At 44.8% G+C, this 20466-nt stretch overlaps 2 protein-coding genes and 1 pseudogene across 6 annotated transcripts in view; all 3 read left to right on the top strand.

Annotated features, from left to right (window-relative positions):
* The window catches only part of ZNF507 (zinc finger protein 507), a 46929-nt gene extending 42574 nt beyond the window's left edge, over positions 1-4355 (top strand). For all 3 annotated transcript variants that reach the window (XM_058707304.1, XM_058707305.1, XM_058707306.1), the window contains 2 exons: positions 267-401; positions 517-4355. In XM_058707304.1, the coding sequence (XP_058563287.1) occupies positions 267-401; positions 517-892 (511 nt within the window). In that variant the 3' untranslated portion in view covers positions 893-4355. The remainder of the gene's footprint in view (positions 1-266; positions 402-516) is intronic.
* A 3432-nt stretch (positions 4356-7787) lies between these two features.
* Positions 7788-18252, top strand: LOC131499188 (large ribosomal subunit protein uL14-like; annotated as a pseudogene).
* A 394-nt stretch (positions 18253-18646) lies between these two features.
* DPY19L3 (dpy-19 like C-mannosyltransferase 3) overlaps positions 18647-20466 on the top strand; it is a 79968-nt gene continuing 78148 nt past the window's right edge. For 2 of the 3 annotated variants that reach the window (XM_058707308.1, XM_058707307.1), the window contains exon 1: positions 18647-18783. The gene's annotated coding sequence lies outside the window, so the exon portion shown is untranslated. The remainder of the gene's footprint in view (positions 18784-20466) is intronic. The other variant, XM_058707309.1, reaches the window with a different exon arrangement.

The following is a 20466-nucleotide window of genomic DNA, read 5'->3' as shown; positions in this document are numbered from 1 at the left end:
AATCTTTCCAAATACTGTAATAGCCAAAGTAATCTAGGATGTTTGTCATGATTCTAATAATTTTTTTACAATATAAAATCCCTAATTTTATCAATTCTAGGATATCTGTTCTAGGACACGTTAGCCTCTGAAATCAATCTGTCACTTACAATCAGTAACATCTTAGGTTTAGTGAAATACCATGTCTCATAAGGCTTCAGGGAAGGAATTCCTTAATTGTCTTTAACTGATGCTGGGGATGGTTCTGACTTACTCGTGTCTTTCAGATGTTCTCTGTGTGGGTACGTGTGCAGCCATCCTCCTTCTTTGAAGTCTCACATGTGGAAGCATGCAAGTGACCAGAATTACAACTACGAACAAGTAAACAAGGCTATCAATGATGCCATTTCACAGAGCGGCAGGTATTTATCCTGTCCCTTCCCTTGTTGCTGTATGTAAACCAAAGTGAGGGTTGAATCTGCCAGGCTTACATGATAACCAACTCAAGGTGTGGTGTGTTCTGTTTTTGTTTTTAAGAGTTCTGGGGAGATCCCCTGGAAAGATGCTCTTAAACAGCAGTGAGGACAGAGCCGATCGAGCCGATCCTGTCACTGGAAGTTCTGAAAACTTGGTGTCAGCCTCAGAGCTGATTTCCCAGGCCCCCGGCGAAGTTGTAGGTTCCAACGACAACGAGAAACTGAGCCCTACGAGTAATACCTCATACGGTTTAGAAAAAAACTCCAGTTTGGCCCCTCCTGGCATGGAGTATTGTGTTTTACTCTTCTGTTGTTGTATTTGCGGTTTTGAATCTACCAGCAAAGAAAATCTCTTGGATCATATGAAAGAGCATGAGGGTGAGATTGTAAACATCATCCTAAGTAAGGACCACAACACAACTCTAAACACAAATTAGATTGAATAACTCCTTGAAGAGGGACACGGTAGAAGAGAAACCCTTTAAACCACAGGTTCACCTTTGCGCTATCAAATAACTTACTAGACACAGAAGAAATAGTTGGTGTGGGGGTTTTGTTTGTTTGTTTGTTTGTTTGTTTGTTTTGAAGAAAAGACAGATATGACTTTGGAATCAAATTTGCAGTGTAATAAAAAGAATTCCAAATGGATAAGTGGGAATGCTATTCAAGTATCGTGAGTGAGGGGAGGTAGGTTGAGGAGGAAGCAAAAATGTAACCCTGTGTTTGCCCTGTCACCTCTTCTTAGTGGTGGGTGTATTTATTATTCAAAGCTTAATGTAGTGTAGAAATGCAAACAAAAGAGTTAAGAAACAGCTTTTCCGGAACTTCTAAAACTTCTTGTTCCAAAGGTGTCACATCTTAAGCAGAGCTTAGTTCTCTTTGTTGTGAACTCGGACATGCCAGCTGTGGAGGGCCGGGCCTCTCGTGAGGGGCGGGAGGCAGCTCTCTGAGGGCTTTTCACTGTGACCAGCAGAGTCAACAAGGAAAAGATCACCAGAGGGCTGTGAAATGATCTACCCAAATCTTTTCCCAAATCGATAGGAATGAATCATATACTCAATCTAGGATATATTTCTCCCTAAAACAGAAAGAGACCTCTGAATCCAAATCTAGATTGTAAATAGGCATTTAAGAAGTAAATTGTTGTCTTAAATTTACAGTGAATGTCTTGTGGGCAAAGGAGAAAATAGGTGAATTCCCACCAGCCTCAAACCAAATCGCAAGGTGTGTGAAAACGGGGACTCATTTAGCACAGCACCCTTCCCAGAGGCCCTTTCCAGGTTTGACGGAACACCGCACTTTTCTCCGTAGTTGCACAGGCTGACCCTCTCTTCTGAACTAGACCAAGTGTCTCATCTCAAAGGTCTATTCAAGCAGCCAAGTGTGAAGATTGGCATTTGATCATCAGACCTCGGAAATCTTTGGAACTCTTAAATAAAAATCATTTGAGGGACAAGAGGTGAAATTCAGAGGCCCCTTAAAATGAGTACTGCTATTGAGATTTTACTGCCTGGAGTTTATTAATCTAGTTATACTTAGCATAAAAGGTATAATCAAATGTGGCTAAACTATAGTAAACATTCAGGTTGTTTATAAAACTTTTAATAACAGGCGATTTGGCGCAAGTCTACAGGGTTTCTCCTATCTAGGATGTTCCGTTTTGTTAGTGTGCAATAGGACATATGGACAACCAACTACAAGTGCTTTTGCATTAAAACTCGCCATCAAATACATGTAATCTTCTCATTAATTACACATTTTGTATTATAATGTATTTCAAAGTGAAGAGAACGGGGGTGGTTTTGGTTTTGCTTCTGTAGTACTGATCATTTATCTTTGTGTTGTTTTGTTGAAGTAAATTCTGCGTACAAGTCAAAGGCTGGTGCACCGAGCAGTGCACTATCTTCATGGTGCTCTTTCTGAACTTGATCTCTAACATGTTCTAGAGCTGAGGCTGTGAGTCTGATAAGTTTAGAAGACATTGATTACTCTGTAGACACATTTTAGGAAAGAATTCCCTTCCCCAAGTCCAGGTGTGGACTGAATGAATTAATATTTTCAAGATAGCATCAGGAACTATTACGTGGGGCCAGGCCATCTTGAAACATTGTTCAGTTTTTTCTACATCTTATTTTGATGATGATATTTAAACAAACAGAATCGGTTGTAATTGCCAGCTGTTTGATTTAGGTAGCTTTATTTATGAGAGTTAATCCGTTTCTGATAGGTGGTTTTTAAAAACATAAAATGAATTTATATATACCAATTATATATATTACCCCAATTCACTGCATGTGGATTTATGTTCATTTTCTCCTGTTTTCAGAATTAAAAGACAATTCTATTTCATTTCACGTTTAAGTAAATAAATGGTTCCATTCTTACCGCTCATTCTGAAAATTAACCCTTATTAGCAGAATTTTGTTTTATAAAGGTTCCTTGGTTTTCATTTCATGTAATCATTTGGAAAATACTAATAACCAAAAAAAAAAAAAAAAAAAAAATCCCAAAAGCATTCATAGTGAGTTTTTAAATAACCTTCAGTTCCCTAACCCATTTCCGTTGATTGTTACTTAAATTTTCCATTTGGAATCATGAATTTAAAATTTCCCTAGCTCGTGGGAAAAAATTCACCCAAAAGTTCCAAACCTTTCAACGTTCATCTGACTCTGGCCTAAAATGCCCTCAAAAGCTTTCTGTGGGGCTTTGGGAAGAACCATATGCCATGGGTGTTCTGTACCTTCCTGTGACCATTTTGTGGCGAGCTTGAAGTTAACAGTGTCTCCACCAAGAACAATTGAGTGTTTCTAAAAGTAATAATGAAGGCTGAGTATGCAATGTTAATTGTAAAAGAGATAGGTATTAGAATAATCATCAGGGACTCCCTTCATAGGAACAACTATCTAGTGGTACTAGATCTTTTGCCATATAAAGATCACAGTATTTGTTTCCCACTCTGAACACCTAACAGTTGTAAGATTTGATAGTAAAACTAGTTTTTAAAAGAAACTGACTGGATAAGGCAAAGGCGGGGAGGGCGGAAGACGGTGCATTGCGTTCTGATCATCACAAGTAATACTTTCCAAGGGTCAACGTTTTCTCTCACTCACTACTAGTCCAGAATGTGGTTGGTGTCCCCAGCGTTCTAACAGTCCCATGCCTGTATTCCAGTGGATCCCTAGACGTTAGTTCTGTGTCCAGCCAGTGCGTTGCAACGACGCTGGCAGAAGCTTTTGTTCTAGATCCTCTCATCCTATTCGAGGTAGCTGTTGGTGGCTTCATTATTATTTTCTCTGTCTTTTCTCACAAAGCAGATGGTGGGCACCCATGTTTACATTGTATCTTCCCACAATGTACTTGGCTTGACAAAGACAAGCAGGCTTCTCTATCGAGACTTATTATATTTTTAGTTTTCATAGACACTTATTTAATCTTTTTTTATTGTACAGCAAGGTGCTCTAAGTAATATTCTATAAAATATATTTAATAGAAATTTGAGTTTGATATTCATGGACATGAATACATGTATTTTTTTAAGAAATAAGTATTGTGTAACACTATGGCATTGCTTCTATAGCCAAAGTCTAAAAATTTCTGGAACACTGACATGTAAAGACTACAGTTAATTCTGACACTGTATCTTATTAAAATAGGATGATTTGCATTTTGTAAAATTATCCTGCACATCGAGCTGCATGCCTTAAAGCCTAAAACTCTAGGATCGTGTTCATGGTAGAACAGTTCATCTGTTCAACAAACAGTGAAGCAAGGTCTATAGTGCTTCTTTAACTACCTTTGGAAATACTGTACAATGTTAGAATAATTTATTTTGCTTTACAGGAGTTTGTCATGTATTGACTTTAATATTGTATTTTGGTAATAAATTTTTTGTTAAAAACACTCGCCTCTGAAGTTTTATCACCAAAGGTTTTTATCATTTTTATCTTGGAAATGTTGATTTGGTCACTTGGAAAGTGGGGTTTAAATACCGAAGAGCCTCCCAAGGGTTGAACTTAGGATTATGGCTTCTGATTACCCTTGGGTGACTTCTTCAGCTATTGCTGGCTAGCATGCAGCTCTGTTACACAGAGATGACTGAAAAAGTACTTAGATTGTTTTAATCACTGTAAACATTCACTCTGGTTTTGAAGCTTTTTGCCCTTACTACTCGGTTCTTCATTTTCTCTCCCGAATCGCATTTTTCTGTGCTTTCAGTTCTACTACAGTGCCAGTGCTGGAGACTAGCTGTATTCATGACAGTTAGCATTCTTTATGGAAGGCCCGAAACGACAATAGTGTGTTCACACCTGATCGTTTTGTGGTCTACATCAGATACGTTCTCCAGTTAGCTTTGTTGGCTGCATTGAGAGGTGAAGCTGACATCGTCTCACTGTGTCATTGGTCTGGTTATCCTGGGCCACCTCAGCTTAGAGTCGAGAGGCCAAGTGTTTCTTCCCAACAGCTATAATCCGCTGTCCTGTCTCCCTAGAGGCAACGTAATTATACCCCCTATCTTTTAAGACCCAAATGCCAACACTTTGTCACTAAACTCCAGGTTAGTTGTAGAAATCCCATCATGGAACTTCTAGAACATCGGCTGCAGTTGGTTAGCCGCTGTTTCCAGTGAGCACTTGAAATACGACTGGCATGCGGTGAGTATACGATGCACGACCGTTTTGAAGGCTTAGAACAAAAAGTGAAGTATCTTATTAATAGTTTTATATTAATTACATGTTGAAATGATATTTGGGGTTAAATAAAATGTACTATTAAAATTCACTTTTTTCCCAATGTAGCTACTAGAAGAATTTTAATTACGCAGGTGGCTAATGTAATGTTTCTGCTGGACGGTGCTAGTCTAGAAGAGGGATTAGTAAACTACATCCCTTGCTTGAGTTCAAGCCTGCCACTGGTAAAAACCAGTAAATAAAGTTTTATTGGGGGGCACCTGGGTGGCGCTGTCGGTTAAGCGTCTGACTTCGGCTCAGGTCATGATCTCACGGTTCATGGGTTCGAGCCCCGTGTCAGGCTCTGCGCTGACAGCTCAGAGCCTGGAGCCTGCTTCAGATTCTGTCTCCCTGTCTCTCCGCCCCTCCCCTGCTCACACACTCTCACTCTCTCGCTCTCAAAAATAAACATTAAATTAATGATAATAATAAAGTTTTCTTGGAATATAGCTGTATTTATTGGTTTACATGTTGCATGTGGTTATCTTCAAGGTACAACAGCAGCATTGAGTAGTGGTGACAGAGACCAGATGGCCCACAAAGCCCAGATTACTTACTATTTGTTTGATGGTAAATAGTTCCATAGAAAATTTCTGTCTGCTGACCTCTGACCTGGAGGAATAATGGTGTGATCCGTGCTTTAAAGCTACCAGAAAGAAAAAAGCTTTTTATAAAGAAAGATTTTTATAGCACTGTTTTCTAGCTAAGTTGTATTATTTCTCCCCCCGTAATTTTTATAAAGTCTTCCTGTTTTTCCACAGCCCTTATCCATAATTTATGACTTTAACCTGTTTCATCGTCTCTGCTCTTTAAAGCCAAACACAATTTGTTTAAAATAACAGTGCACGATTAAATAATGCTGCTATAAAAAGTACTGTCTTGTTTTCCTCCTGCCAACCTTGCGGTGTTGCTGGTGCCCTCCCTGCCTCGCCCTTTCGGTGCCGTGGGCACCACCGCCGATAGTGTGGCAGTTCCAGGGACATGTCTCGCTGCGGCGCACGGCAACCATGGCAGCTAATCCACTCAACTGGGGTGACAACTGACTTCAGTAATCCCGGACACACAGAAAAGAGTCTTTGATGTACCGCTTTGTAACGGATAAAAGCCAGATTCATGGAGGTGGTAGTTGGCTTTCGTGTAGATCTATTGACTAAACCGGCCAAGTGAAGAAACAGCAGTACTTTTTGACCTACATGTCCTCCAGATCTGTCAGCAAAGACATAAAATGACCATTTTCAGCCCCATAAATTCTTTGAAAAGTTTTTAACTGGGGCCATATGACAGCCTTACTCAGGTCATGTGTTTTGGTTTATATCTCAGGATCCAAATGACTGTAAGGTGCTTGAGCCATTGCCAGAGTCCTACCTGTGCAGCAGAATCCACTTTGTATATTGTGTTGGGGGACTCGACCCCACTTTTGTGATGGCACATTAATATGCTGTGTCTCGTTTTCTCATCGAACCATGAAGTGTTTGTGAGATGATGACCTACTTGATTTTCTCATTTACGGAGTTATTTCTTCCAGTAATGGGTAATCATGTTCACTTGTTTGCCTTACAAAAGTAGATCATAGTAGATCTTCTCTGGAATTAAAGAGTTTAATTTTAGGCATCTCCTATAAATTCTTAGATGTATATGACAAAATTAGCAAATGCTGGTGTCTTTTTGCTTCCTAACCCAGCCACGTTTACGCCAAGTGTCACTGAATGCAGACAGTAAAGGCACCATCCTGTAAAAGTTGGCAAAACTGGATGTATGACAGAAGCTTCTAGGGTAATACTGAGGTACGTGGGGCCTTGTTTGGGAAGGACATTAATTACATAGGTAGCTGGAGTTTGAGATATACAAATCCGAAAATAATGAATCCTTGACCATAAGCTCAGACTCAACCATTCCATCTTTCCGATTCCTCGGCTTTATCCTTTGTTCAGAAAATAAAAAGGAGGCGTGCCTGGGTGGCTCAGTCGGTTGAACGTCTGACTTTGGTTCACGTCATGATCTCACGGTACATGGGTTTGAGCCCCGTGTCGGTCTCTGTGCTGTCAGCTCAGAACCTGGAGCCTGCTTCAGATTCTGTGTCTATCTGCCTCTCCCGCTTGTTCTCTTTCTCTCTCTCTCTCTCTCTCTGAAGTAAATAAACATAAAAAAAAAATTTCTAAAGACAAAGGATACTTGCCCATGTCATTACCATTGGTATCGAATAATAATGAAATGGCTTTTTAAATTATTAATCTTAAAAAAACTCTGACCTGAAGAGACCCTCAGCAAAATAAAGTTGTTCATTTTTCAGGTCTTTTATTAGTACTGAATCACGTTATTTAAAGGCTCATTGTCGCTACAGTGCACATCTCCAGATTTCTGTATTTTCTACTTGTCATTTTATCAATTCTGGTATCTGTATTTCAGAAACAACGTGGCTGCCTTTTACTGAAATAGGCACATCGATCCCCATCTTGCTTTCTGTTTATATCTCCAGCCCTATTTAAATTCAGTATTTCCAACCACAAAAGGTGTTAGAAAATTCTATTTCAGGCTTATGAGAAAAAGTACAGCAGGACGTGGTTCAAACCTTAAGCTGTATTTATTTCTGATCTTCTGCAGCTAATGTGCAAAAAAAGTTATGCTGGAATAATTAAATAAACCAGTGGTTTCAAGGTTACCTTCATGTTTTTAAGCCCTTCTCCACTGGGAAGCATGAGAACACGGTGAGGTAGTGTCTGTCTACAATGGTGATACTGGGGTCCGTGCGGAGAATCACCGTAGAGGTCAAGAAATCTAGGGCTTTTCGGAATCTGTGCCCAGTTTGTGCTCAGTGTGCAACTGCTGATTCAGAGGCTCCAGCGTACTGCCTGGCAATTTTTAAAACGGAACTTTGTAGCAGCGGGAAGAAAACATAAGTAGGAATCTTCCTAATGGGAAAGCAGTCACCACATCCCATCTGCGACAAGCAGAGGAATGTCTAGGAGACAGCGCCCCAGGGCTGCCCACGAAGTGGGTACTGCTACCTCGGGTGGTTTGGAATACAGTCTGGCTTTACCCTTATGAGTGTCTTTTAAGTTCAGTTATTCCTTTTTTTTTTTTTTTTTCTGACCTGTAAAGCTGACAGTAATACCTACCTCATAGAGTTGCAGGGATTAAATGAGATGGTCTACAAAACACTTCGTCAAGTCCTGGCAGTTCTGGACCATGCTTGGTTCCAAGCCATGCGATCCTGAGTAAGGCATTCAAGCATTTTTGAGACTCCGTTTCTTCTTCGGTAGAACAGATGGGAATACGTAAGCCCTGTAGGGTTGCTGTGAAAGTTCATAACCATGTGTATATAGGGCCTGGCCGTCTAGGGGCTCAGCAGCGGTTGCTTCAGTTGATGCGTTCTGTGACAGCCTTGTTCTTGTTACAACCTTGGAAGGAACCGAAGAACCATGCTGGCTTGTGTCTTGAGGAAGAGCACTCAAAACAAAACATCCTATCCCTCCAAAGACGCCAAAAAAGTCAAAACCTATTTCCCAGTCCCTAGAATATTGTAGACAGGTCACGTCACATCTAAAAGATAGTCCAGCGTTCAAGATGTCAAAACGCGGACGTGGTGGGTGGTCTGGTGGGAAATTCCGAGCTTCCCCGGGTCTTCCAGTAGGAGGCGATATCAACTGTGCTGACAGCACAGGAGCCAAAAATCTGTGCGTCATCTCTGTGATGGGGGATCAAGGGGCGACTGAACAGACTTCCTGCTGCTGCTGTGGGGGACACGGTGATGGCCACAGTGAAGAAAGGCAAGCCAGAGCTCAGGAAGAAGGTACATCCGGTGGTGGTAATTCGACGAGAGTCATACCGGAGAAAAGGTGGCATGTTTCTCTAAGGATATCACAGAGATCATAGTAAACAACAAAGGCAAAATGAAGGGTTCTGCTATCACAGGACCAGCTGCAAAGGACCGTGAAGACTTGTGGGCCAGGATTGCATCCAATGCTGGCAGCATTGCACGATTTTTTGGTGTATCAAAACAAATTTTTTTTAATGGGGCGCATGGGTGGCTCGGTCGGTGAAGCGTCCAACTTCATGTTAGGTCATGATCTCACGGGCCCGATTCAGGTTCTGTGTCTCCCTCTCCCTCTGCCCCTTCCCTGCTCGTGCTCTGTTTCTGTCTCTCAAAAACAAAAAAAAAATTTTTTAATTTGATAAAAATTTTAAATTATTTGCTCCCTCCCCCACCCCACGCCAAAAAAAAAAAAAAATCCATTAAAGGGAAAAGCACAGCGGGGCTCCTGGGTGGCTCAGTCGGTTGAACATCTAATTTTGGTTTCAGCTCGGGTCCTGATCCCAGTGTCATGGGACAGAGCCCTGCATCAGACTCTGAGCGGACAAGGAGCCCGCTTGGGATTCTCTCTACCCCCTCTCTCCCCCTTCCTCGCTCTCTGTCAAAACAAATAAAGAGGGGGGCGCCTGGGTGGCGCAGTCGGTTAAGCGTCCGACTTCAGCCAGGTCACGATCTCGCGGTCCGTGAGTTCGAGCCCCGCGTCAGGCTCTGGGCTGATGGCTCGGAGCCTGGAGCCTGTTTCCGATTCTGTGTCTCCCTTTCTCTCTGCCCCTCCCCCGTTCATGCTCTGTCTCTCTCTGTCCCAAAAATAAATAAAAAACGTTGAAAAAAAAAATTTTAAATGTTTAAAAAAAAAAAAAAACAAAAAACAAATAAAGAGGGGGAAAGTGTATCTCCAGGGTGTGGGTAGCGCTCCAGCCACCAAAACTTAATCCATACTAGTGTTTCAACCTTTTTTTTTTTCATTATCACCACCCTAAGGAGCCCTTTTTATGGTTTTCCTAATCAGCTCTCCAACCCCTGAAATTTGAATACCTTAGATATACTGTATATCTGTGCTTGATACATAAAAAGGGTAGGATTTTTTTTTGAACCCCTCCCCAGACCAATTGCCTCCCCATGGCGGGGGGGGGGGGAGGGGGGGGAGGGGTATTACCACGGAGAATGCATGCTCTTATGTAAACGACCTGGTTGATGATAGTTGTGGGGAGAGTAAGATACTACGACCAACTCAGCTTTCTGGTTTCTGGTCCAGACTAAAACTGCAAAAGGTCGTCAAGAGATTTTGATTAAAAACCCTCTCCAAGATGGCTTTATCTGCTCTTCCATCATGTGGGGATCACAAAAGCACTGAATCCACCCAGTACAGTCTACACAGCTGCTGGGGGTCCAGTGAGTCCTGGCTGACAGGCACACCTGTGAATTCTTATGCATAAGGAGTCCTTCGAGCTGACTTACCAATGTTCATGGGGGGACCCAGGAGGGTCGCAGAAGAACACTTCATGAAAATCCAACCCAGTGCTAGATTAGCCACAATTTAAGGCAGGATAAAATATCTTAGTTTGAGAGTGTTAGAAACATATACATTTCTGGCTCAAACTCCTACTTCTTCCTACAGAAAAAAACAGAACTCCCAAGCCAGACAATACGCTTTGGCATCTGTTGGTAGGAAATGTGTACTTCTAGGAGTTTTAGACACCTGTTGTGTTATGCCTGTTGCAGGGGATGACATTAGAGCAGTCCAAAGGAACAAACTGGGAAGACCAGCCAAGGCCACTGGACTAGAACAGCCAACATCTAGGAATCATCACATTTGGCAAGAAGCTTATGTGATAAAGCATCACCATCTGCTTTAATTGAATAACTTGACTATGCATGTCCTCATTTGAAATATACAAGTACGACATTATTCTAACCATGGAAATTAGAAAAGAAGGTGTAAGGGGATGGGGACCCTGGGCGGCTCAGTCGGTTAAGCGTCCAACTCTTGATTTCGGCTCAGATCATGATCTCACGGTTCGTGGGATTGAGCCCCAGGTCGGGCTATGCACTGACAGCTAGAAGCCTGCTTGGAATTCTCTCTCCCTCTCTCCGCCTTTCCCCTGCTTATAAATGCTCTTTCTCTCTCTCTTTCAAAATAAATAAACTTAAAAAAAAAAGGGGGTGTAGGTAGGAATAACAGACAAGTAGAGCTAAGAGTATCGGGTATTAAGGCAAATGAAACCAAACTGGTAATGCTTAAACACTGTTAAGTTTAGGGACGCCTGGGTGCCTCAGTCGGTTAAACGTCCAACTTCGGCTCAGGTCATGATCTTACAGCTCGTGCATTTGACCCCTGCGTTGGCCTCTGTTGCTGACAGCTCAGAGCCTGAAGCCTGCTTCAGATTCTGTGTCTCCCTCCCTCTCTCTGCTCCCTCCCCTGCTCATGCTCTCTGTCTCAAAAATCAACATAAAAAAAAATACCCTTAACTTTATTTTTTTTTAAATTTTTTTTTCAACGTTTTTTATTTATTTTTGGGACAGAGAGAGACAGAGCATGAACGGGGGAGGGGCAGAGAGAGAGAGGGAGACACAGAATCGGAAACAGGCTCCAGGCTCCGAGCCATCAGCCCAGAGCCTGACGCGGGGCTCGAACTCACGGACCGCGAGATTGTGACCTGGCTGAAGTCGGACGCTCAACCGACTGCGCCACCCAGGCGCCCCTAAAAAAAATACCGTTAACTTTAAAAGTCAGATAATTGTGCACCTAATCTGCCTATGAATTTCACCATTTTTAATTTGATCTAATTTAATTTTAAGTAGGCTCCACACCCAATGCAGGGCTTGAACTCATGACCCTGAGATCAAGTGACATATTTTACCAACTGAGCCAGCCAAGCACCCCTGAATTCCACTATGTAAACCACTACAAATCTAATACAAAGTTGATCAAAGGAAGAAAAAAAATCAACACTAACAATATTTCATAATGCCTTTTTTAAAGAATCTCACAGGGAAGGACTCCAGTGTAACGTCAATGCCTGTGCAACTCTGTAATGATCTGTGTGCACTGAGGAAGTGGACCCTTGACTCGGCCCAGGTTCCCTAAGACGAAGCACACTGAGCCAGGCTCCAAAGGATGATGCAGGCACAGCCTGTCTGCAGCCTCTGGTGTGGGTTGTACATAAGAGGTGTATAGAACAATCCAGTGGAATGCAGGCAGAACATATTAGGACTTCCCTTTGTATTTACCTCAGTTAAATATATGTATGTGTATACACTGACACAGAGAGGACAAACTTTTTTATCTGATAAAGGTATGTGAGCAAAAAGTCTGCTCCTTCATCAAGACACGTGAAAAGCCAACCCTTGTGGACAAGAGGGAAAAACACGAAGTGCATGAGAGCACTGTTAGAAAAACATATGTGGTTGGCCAAACTGTCTCCAAATGCATAGGTGTTCCTATAATAGCATACCCAGTCTTAAAAAGATCTCACTTTGCCCAAACGTTCCTATAAATTTTATACAATTCTAGTAAAAACCTCCATACATTCTTTGTTGGAAACTGATAAATGGCTGGAGTTCATCTGAGCCAACAGATATGTAAAACTTGCCAAAACATGTGACTTTTTAAGAAGTGTTTATTTTTGAGAGAGAAAGAAAGAGCAGAGGAGAGGCAGAGAAAGAGAGGGAGAGATTGAATCCCCAGCAGGCTCTGGGCTGACAAGCACAGAACCCGATGCAGGGCTCGAACCCACGAACCGTGAGATCATGACCTGCATCAAAATCAAGAGTCGGATGCTTACCTAACTGAGCCACCCAGATGCCCTGACATGTGTTTAAAAGAAATATACTGGGGGCGCCTGGGTGACTCAGTAGGTTGAGCGTCCGGCTTTGGCTCAGATCATGATCTCACAGCTCGTGAGTTCAAGCCCCGCATCAGGCTCTGTGCTGACAGCTCAGAGCCTGGAGCCTGCTTCAGATTCTGGGTCTCCCTCTCTCTCTGCTCCTCCCCTGCTCACACTCTGTCTCTCTCTCAAAAAGAAATAAAGATTTTTTTTAAAAAAATTTTTTTAAAAAGAAAAGAAATATAATAAAGGGGGCACTTGTTCTCACAAGTATGAAAGGCTTTCTATAAAGAAACAGTAGTTACAAATATGTGGAACTGTTGCACAGAGTTCCTTTTTAAATTCACTTAAACATAATAGTTAACAAACAGGCCATATACATACAGGAATTAGTAGGTGATACAGGTAATTCGAAGAATAATGGGGAAACAGCTGACCAACCAGCCAGAAAGAAATTATATCAGACCACCATCTCACCCCATATTAAAAAGATGCCATATTTTTAAAAACTGGAAGAAAGTGTTTTTAAAATTTTACAATCTTGCAGTGAGAAAGGTTTTCCTAAGCATGATGGAAAAACCCAGAAGCTATAAAGGGAAAGGTGATAGATTTGACAATATAAAAATGGAAAAATTGCTACATAACAAAAGACACCTGACGAGGCATACAATAAGGAGGAAACCTCTGCAGGGTATGTGACAAAAAGTTCATTTCTATAATCTGTAAATACTCCCTTCACATCAAGATTAAATCCATGACTGGTCAAAGAACACAAAAAGACAAACCATAGGAAAAGAAACACAAACAGCCAATAAACCCGTGATACAACTGTCTCCACCTCACAAATAGCATTTAAATGATACCTCGGGGCACCTGATAGGATACGGGGTGGCTCAGTCAATTAAGTGTTCAACTCGACCTCAGCTCAGTTCTTGATCTCAGAGTCGGGAGTTTGAGCCCCATATGTTGAGCTCTGAGATGGGGGTGAAGCCTACTTAGTAATAATAATAACAAAAGTGAGACCTCACTTGTCACAGAAGATCGGCAATGACTAAAAACATCCGTTGTTGGATTGTTGGCAAAGGCACAAAGAGATAAGCAGTGGAACACGCATTGGTGGACGTGTAGAATCGTTAACCTTTTTGGAAAGTAGTTTGCCAATGTTTATCATAGTATTTTCAAATGTTTATTTTTGAGAGAGAGTGAACACAAGCAGGGGAGGGGAAGAGAGAGGGGGAACAGAGGATCTGAAGCGGGGTCTGTACTGACAGCAACGAGCCCGGCTTGGGGCTCGAACTCACAAACCACGAGATCATGACCTGAGCCAAAGTCGGATGCTCAACCGACTAAGCTACCCAGGTGCCCTATCATAATTTAAAATAGGAATTCTAGCAATTCTACTTCCAGAAATATGTCCTAAAGAATTACATAAATATAAGGATATTCTTGACAGCATTGCTTGTAATAGGATAAAACTAAAAAATAACCTAAATGTCCAATCAGAGGGGAATAGTTAAATAAAATTATGATATATCCATGCAGAGCAATTGTTTTTAGGTTTATTTATTTACTTAGAGAGAGAGCGCACAAACGGGAGGGACAGAGAGAAAGAGAGAGAGAGAGAGAGAGAGAGAGAGAGAGAGAATCCCAAGCAGGTTCCACACCGTCAGCACGGAGCCTAACTCAGGGCTTGATCCTATGCCCATGAGATCGTGACCTGAGCCAAAATCGAGTTGGACACTTTAGCGACTGAGCGACCCAGGCGCCTCCCCCCCGCCCCCCCACAGAAGAATATTACGGGATTGATCACCTATCATTGTGTAACAAAATTACCCCAAAACGGAATGGCTTAAAACAGTAAACATTTCTTTTCCTGTTATTTCCATGTCAGATATTTGGGAGTGGCAGGTGGGCATTTCTGGCTCGGGACCTCTCATGAGGCTGCAGTGTCTGAAGGTTGCCCTGCAGCTGGCAGACCCTTCCTCTAAGGTGGCTCACTCACATGGCTGGCAAGGGGGCGCTGGTTGTTGGCCGGAGGCCAGTTGCTGCCCAAGTGGCCTTCTCCACTGGCTGAATGTCCTCACAACGTGGTGGCTGGGGGCTCCTAAGTGACCGATCCAAGAGGGGCTACGGCTGAAACTGGGAAATTTGAAGACTGACTGGCATGTTAGTCAGGTCAGAGAGAGTGCAAGGAGACACTTGCAAAACCTCCAACAGAAATTTAAGAATGGGAAGTAGAGATGAGGCTGGAGAGATAAATGGAGGCCGATTCATGGCAGTAATTCCAAGCTGTGTTAAGGAGCTTGATTTTTATATGAAGCCAGTAAGATCGCTCTGGTTATTACACGGAGGGTGGAATGAATAGACAAGGACAGGGGGCAGGGATGGAGGTCAGGCCATCAGTTAGGAGGCCATTAAAGTGATCCTGACAAGGAATGGTACCTTGGATTAGGGGGGATGGCAATAGAGGGGGAGAAAAATCAGGGAGCTTCTGAGATATTTAGGAAAAAGTCCAATAGGACTCCATGTTTAGATACGCGGATTACACAACAGGAAGGAACCACGTTTGGCTCCTGGGGTTGTGACTTGACCAATCAGGTGAATGGGGCACACGGGATGAAGAGCAGGTTGGGGATTAGAAAAAGGTTTTAATGAGTTTGAGATGCTTACACACATGGAAACGTTGAATCGTCAGTGGCCACATGGGACCTGGAGGTCAGGGAATATATGCCTGGACATAAAAACGTATGAGCCATCAGGACATTAGTGGACAATGGAGCCATGAACCAGAGAACCGTTGCTTTGAAAAGGAAGAGTTTACAAGAGACTGAAAAGATTAATTAAAAGATTAATTAAAAGGTTAATTAAAAGATTAACCAGAAAGGTTAATAGGAACACCAGGAGTCTATTGTCACAGAAGATACCGCCGTGATCAACAGTGGTCACACCACTAAGCCAAGCAATTTAAAACATAACATTGTGTATCAGATAGGAAAAAGAGCGCTCTCCCTCGGTCCCAAGGCGGAGTACTTTTATAGGAAGGATGTCAACAGCATCGATGACTTCTGGTGTGGTGCTTCTCCAAGTGTGATGTACAAATAACCTGGGGACTATAGTAAAATGCAGATCCTGGCTCAGTAGGTCTCAGTAGGGGAGGGCCTGAGAGCCTGTGTTTCTAAGAAAGTCCCCAGCGATACTGATACCCCTGGCCCACATTTTGAATAGCGAGGTTCTGCTGTGGCTTTCAAACTTTACTGAGCACAGACTCACACAGAGAACATTTTAAAACAGATTATTGGACCCCATCCCTACAGATTATGATTCAGTGGGTCTGGGGCAGGATCTGATAATCTGCATTTCCAACAACCTCCTTGGAGATGGTGACAGTGATGCCACAGGTCTCCAAGACCAGTTTGAATTGCACACTTCTACAAGACCACAGCTTAACTACTGCGGGCCACAACAGGGAGAAATCCATATGGATTTCAAGACATAATGCAAACAAGAAGTATTCCTGAACACCACTGGAGTCAGTCCATGACCAGAGCTCATTGAGGGCATGGCCTGCTAGTTACCCATCACCCCCATGGTTACTGTATCAAAGCTAAGTACTCATCCTTTTTTTTTTTTTTTTAAATATTTTTTAATGTTTATTTTTGACAGCGCAGACGCGTGCACAAGCAGGGGAGGGGCAGAGAGAGGAAGACAGAGGATCCAAAGCAGGCTCTATGCTGTCAATAGAGAGCCCAATGCGGGACTCCAACTCATAAACTTCGAGATCATGACCTGAGCTGAAGTTGGACGCTTACCTGACTAAGCTGCTCAGGCGCCCCAGGACTCATTCTTAACTGATTTATTAATTCTGAAGACTTAACCTTCAGCAGTAGATACTTTTTAAAAGTAAGTCTCAAAGCTTTATCTTGCTGGAAAAACCATTTCATTAATACTAAAACAAAGAGCTGATATTGAGGACTGTTTCCTTTACTCAAGGGACATACATTGCACCACAGACACATTCTTCCCCAGTGCACACAATTTTAGAAATACACAATCTTGGAAAAAACCCTATATACAATAAGAAGGGGGAAAATTCGGGGCGCCTGGGTGGCTCAGTCGGTTGAGCGTCCGACTTCGGCTCAGGTCATGATCTCACGGTCCACGAGTTCGAGCCCCGCGTCGGGCTCTGTGCTGACAGCTCAGAGCCTGGAGCCCGTTTCAGATTCTGTGTCTCCCTCTCTCTCTGCCCCTCCCCCGTTCATGCTCTGTCTCTGTCTCAAAAATAAATAAACGTTAAAAAAAATTTTTTTTTAAAAAAAAGAAGGGGGAAAATTCTATTTAAGGAGGAATCAGGTCACATATGTATTTATTAAGCACCCAAAAGTATTTTATGGAAGACATCTAAACGCGAAAAAGATGGATTACAAATACAAGCTCTGCTCTCAAGTCTGGAACATCAAAGACACCAGCAACCAAGTTAAAACATGACAAATGCCATCTGAAAAAACAGCTGACACTTATTTTTCTTAAAGCCACCCAGCAGATACCTCAATCCATTCGCACAGAATGTGTGTTTGTTATTAATAGCAACAGACGCACAGAGGAGGAGAAAATACCCAACAGGGGTGACTGACTTCCTGGATAAAATAATTTCGTGTTGGAATTAGACAGATGGACAGTCTTTTCACAGGTGGAGGACCCAGACGACCATTCCTTAACTTAAACATGTGGCCTGGGCATCTGCTGACAGAAGGCTTCATCTACCCTTTTATGCAGTGTGATTAAGAAACGTAGCCAGGTAGGGGAGCGTGGGTGGCTCAGTCTGTGAAAGGTCCCACTTCCGCTCAGGTCAAGGTCTCATGCTTCGTGACTTCGAGCCCAGAGTCAGGCTCTAAGCCGACAATACGGGGCCTGCTTGGGATTCTCTCTTTCTCTGCCCCTCCCCTGCTCATGCTCTCTCTCAAAATAAATAAATAACGAAAATTTAAAAAATAAATAAATAATAAAAAAAGAAAAAGAAAAGATACCCAGATAAAAGCACAGTACCTGCCCTCAAAAAAGGCTTCACTCTAGTCCTGGAGACCAAGAGAAGCATATCCTTGAAGGCAAGATTAAGGAAGGGGCGCGCCGCCCCCACCCCAACGGTAGGGGTAGCGGGGAGTCGCCGGAGAGGCCAAAGCGTCTCTGCGGGTGCTCTCTACCGCAGTGGAAGCGCCTTCCAAGCACACACCGGCGGCCACTGGGTCCTGGGGGGCTGCCAAGACCTGCAAACAAGGCGCCACAGGCCTGAGACGCGGGAGGCGGGAGAGGCCCGAGCGGTCAACTGCTTCAGTCCGCCAGACCCTTCACCGAGCCCCCCGCATCCACCAGCACCCGGGAGCAGGAAGCTACGGGAACAAGCAAAAGGTTTCGCGGTCTCTTGCAAGCACACCTGAGGCGACCCTTCCTCGGAGACGGGCCCCTCCTCCCCCGGGTGGCCACCTCTCGCTCTGCCCTGGGGCTGGCGGGCGTCCCCGCGGCTGAGGAGGGCAGCCGCGTACGCTCGCGGGAGCGCCGCGCGGGTCAGGGGTCTGTGTGCTCGGGGCACGCAGGGGCTGGACGCGGGGCGGGCGGGGCGGACGGGGCGAGCGGAAGTGTGCCGCTTCCTTCCGGCCGGCGCCGCACGAGACTGGGCGGGGCGCCCCTGGAGAGGGCGGGGACTTGAGCTGACGGACGGCTCCCGGGACCTATGGGCGCGCCCGCGGCGGCCCGGCCTCCCTGGCGCGCCCCTTCCTCGGGGCCGCGGACGCCCCCCAGTCCCCCATTTCTCTGGTGTCGCGCAAAGCTCTGTCGCTGCACGGTGGCCGCTGCCTGGTCCTCCCTGTCCTCACGGTGCATCGCGGGCAGTTGCGCGGCCCTCGGCACTCCCCGGCCGGCCGGCCTCCTTCCCCGCCCAGAGCTGCGCGCCAGGACGGCTGAGGCCGCAGGTCTGTGACTGCGTGTCGGGCCGCGGGCGGAGCGAGGGGACGCGCGGGTGCGAGGCTTCGGCGCCTGGTCGGGCTGCGCCCTGCGTTGTGATGTTCCGCCGAATCAGCCGCAACGACCGGGTGCCTGCGGGTCGTCCCGCCGCGTCGTGCAATCGGGGGGCGCGGCCCGGGCCCAGCGGCGCCCTGGGGCGCCAGGGTGGGGGACGCGGCGCTCGCGGGTCCGCTCGAACTGCGGGGCGGGGGGCGGCAGGTCGGGAGTGAGGAAGTTTGCCGAGGGCGGGGCGGGGCGGCGCTCGCGGGCTACTTCGGGCTCCTGCCGCGCGGGCGGAGGGAGGGCCTGGTTGGTGCTGGCGTCCGCGGCAGCACGACTCTGCCGAGCTGGAGCAAGTGTCTGAACTTGGGCGGCCGCTGCCGGCCCCTCGGTGTCCGGTGGGGACACTCGGCGCTGTGAGGCTGGGGTGCGGCGGGAAGCTGAGTGTCGTGCCCTGCAGTGCCCGGTCGCTCTGTGCGTGCTTGTCCTTCCGAGTAGAGGACGAGCGTCGCTCTCACTTCCCTTTTCCAACGTCGAAGATGGCATTCCCTTTCATTATGGGGAAACTTTTGTTTCCCCAGTTGGTGCGATTATCACATTGCCCGACACAGAGTTGGCGCGGAAATGTTTGTTGCCCTTCTGTCCTGACTTGTTAGAGTGTATCCGATGTGGGATATTTATAACTCCTTCCCGAGCCCTTAGGAGGACGTGATTCTTGGCTAAGAATCCAAGTTATCCAGTTGGGGGATAAGTCCATCTAATGAATGCAGTACGGCTTTGCCTAACACTCCCTTTTTCCTGCCTCGCTGGTCCAGACTCATTTTCGGTGCTTGTACTTAACTGTTTTTGCGTCTCACATTTTTTTTTTTTTTATGAATGAATGAATAAATTGCATAATGTTGCTTGGTTGGATTGTTCTTTCTCTAGAGCAAGGTGGTTATTAATAAACTGCCCAAACAATCGTGTCCGGTAACTGGTCATATTTAATAGTAATTAGTAAAACGCTGTTCATTATTCAGAGAAGTGAAGCAAGATGTTCCTGGGGACCGTCGCCAGCTTACTCACTGCCACCACTCCCTCGCCTCCCACTCACTGCTTCCAAACCAGGCTCCTGCACCCTGCCTTTACTCCCACTGTTGCTCCCTGGGATAGCAGCTGCCCTGATTGGCACACCCCCGCTGCCATCACCACTCAGGCATATTCCTAAAGTTTCCAGTGTGAATTGTTTTAAAGAACGTCGGTATTAAAATTCAGATACCTAAGACGAAACAATGTTTCACTTCTTCAGAATCAGGCTATCAACAGATTTACTACCGAATAGTATGGAACTGTGGTACATAATATAAAACTGCATAATTATGTGACCAATTGCGTGGTAACTGCAGTGGCTCAGGATGGAGAAAGATCAGCAGTGGCTGGCACAACCGAGAGAGGAAGGTTTCTTGGAGGAAGGGCAGGGGCTTGTCTGGGATGCTTACCTGTATTCTTAACTCTTAATAATAGGTATTAAGTAAATATTTGTGTTGTGCCTTGACAGTAGCTTTGAAGGCTGGTAAAGATTTGATGGGAAAGTGGGAGGGCATGCTAAGCCAGGGACAAGGCTCCAAGTCACAGAGGAGCAAAGCGTGTGTTGGGGAGACGGTACTGGCGTA

This window comes from Neofelis nebulosa, chromosome 17 (assembly GCF_028018385.1).
Source record: "Neofelis nebulosa isolate mNeoNeb1 chromosome 17, mNeoNeb1.pri, whole genome shotgun sequence".
In the NCBI taxonomy this organism is placed as follows: domain Eukaryota; kingdom Metazoa; phylum Chordata; class Mammalia; order Carnivora; family Felidae; genus Neofelis; species Neofelis nebulosa.
This window is presented reverse-complemented; position numbering and strand designations above follow the sequence as displayed.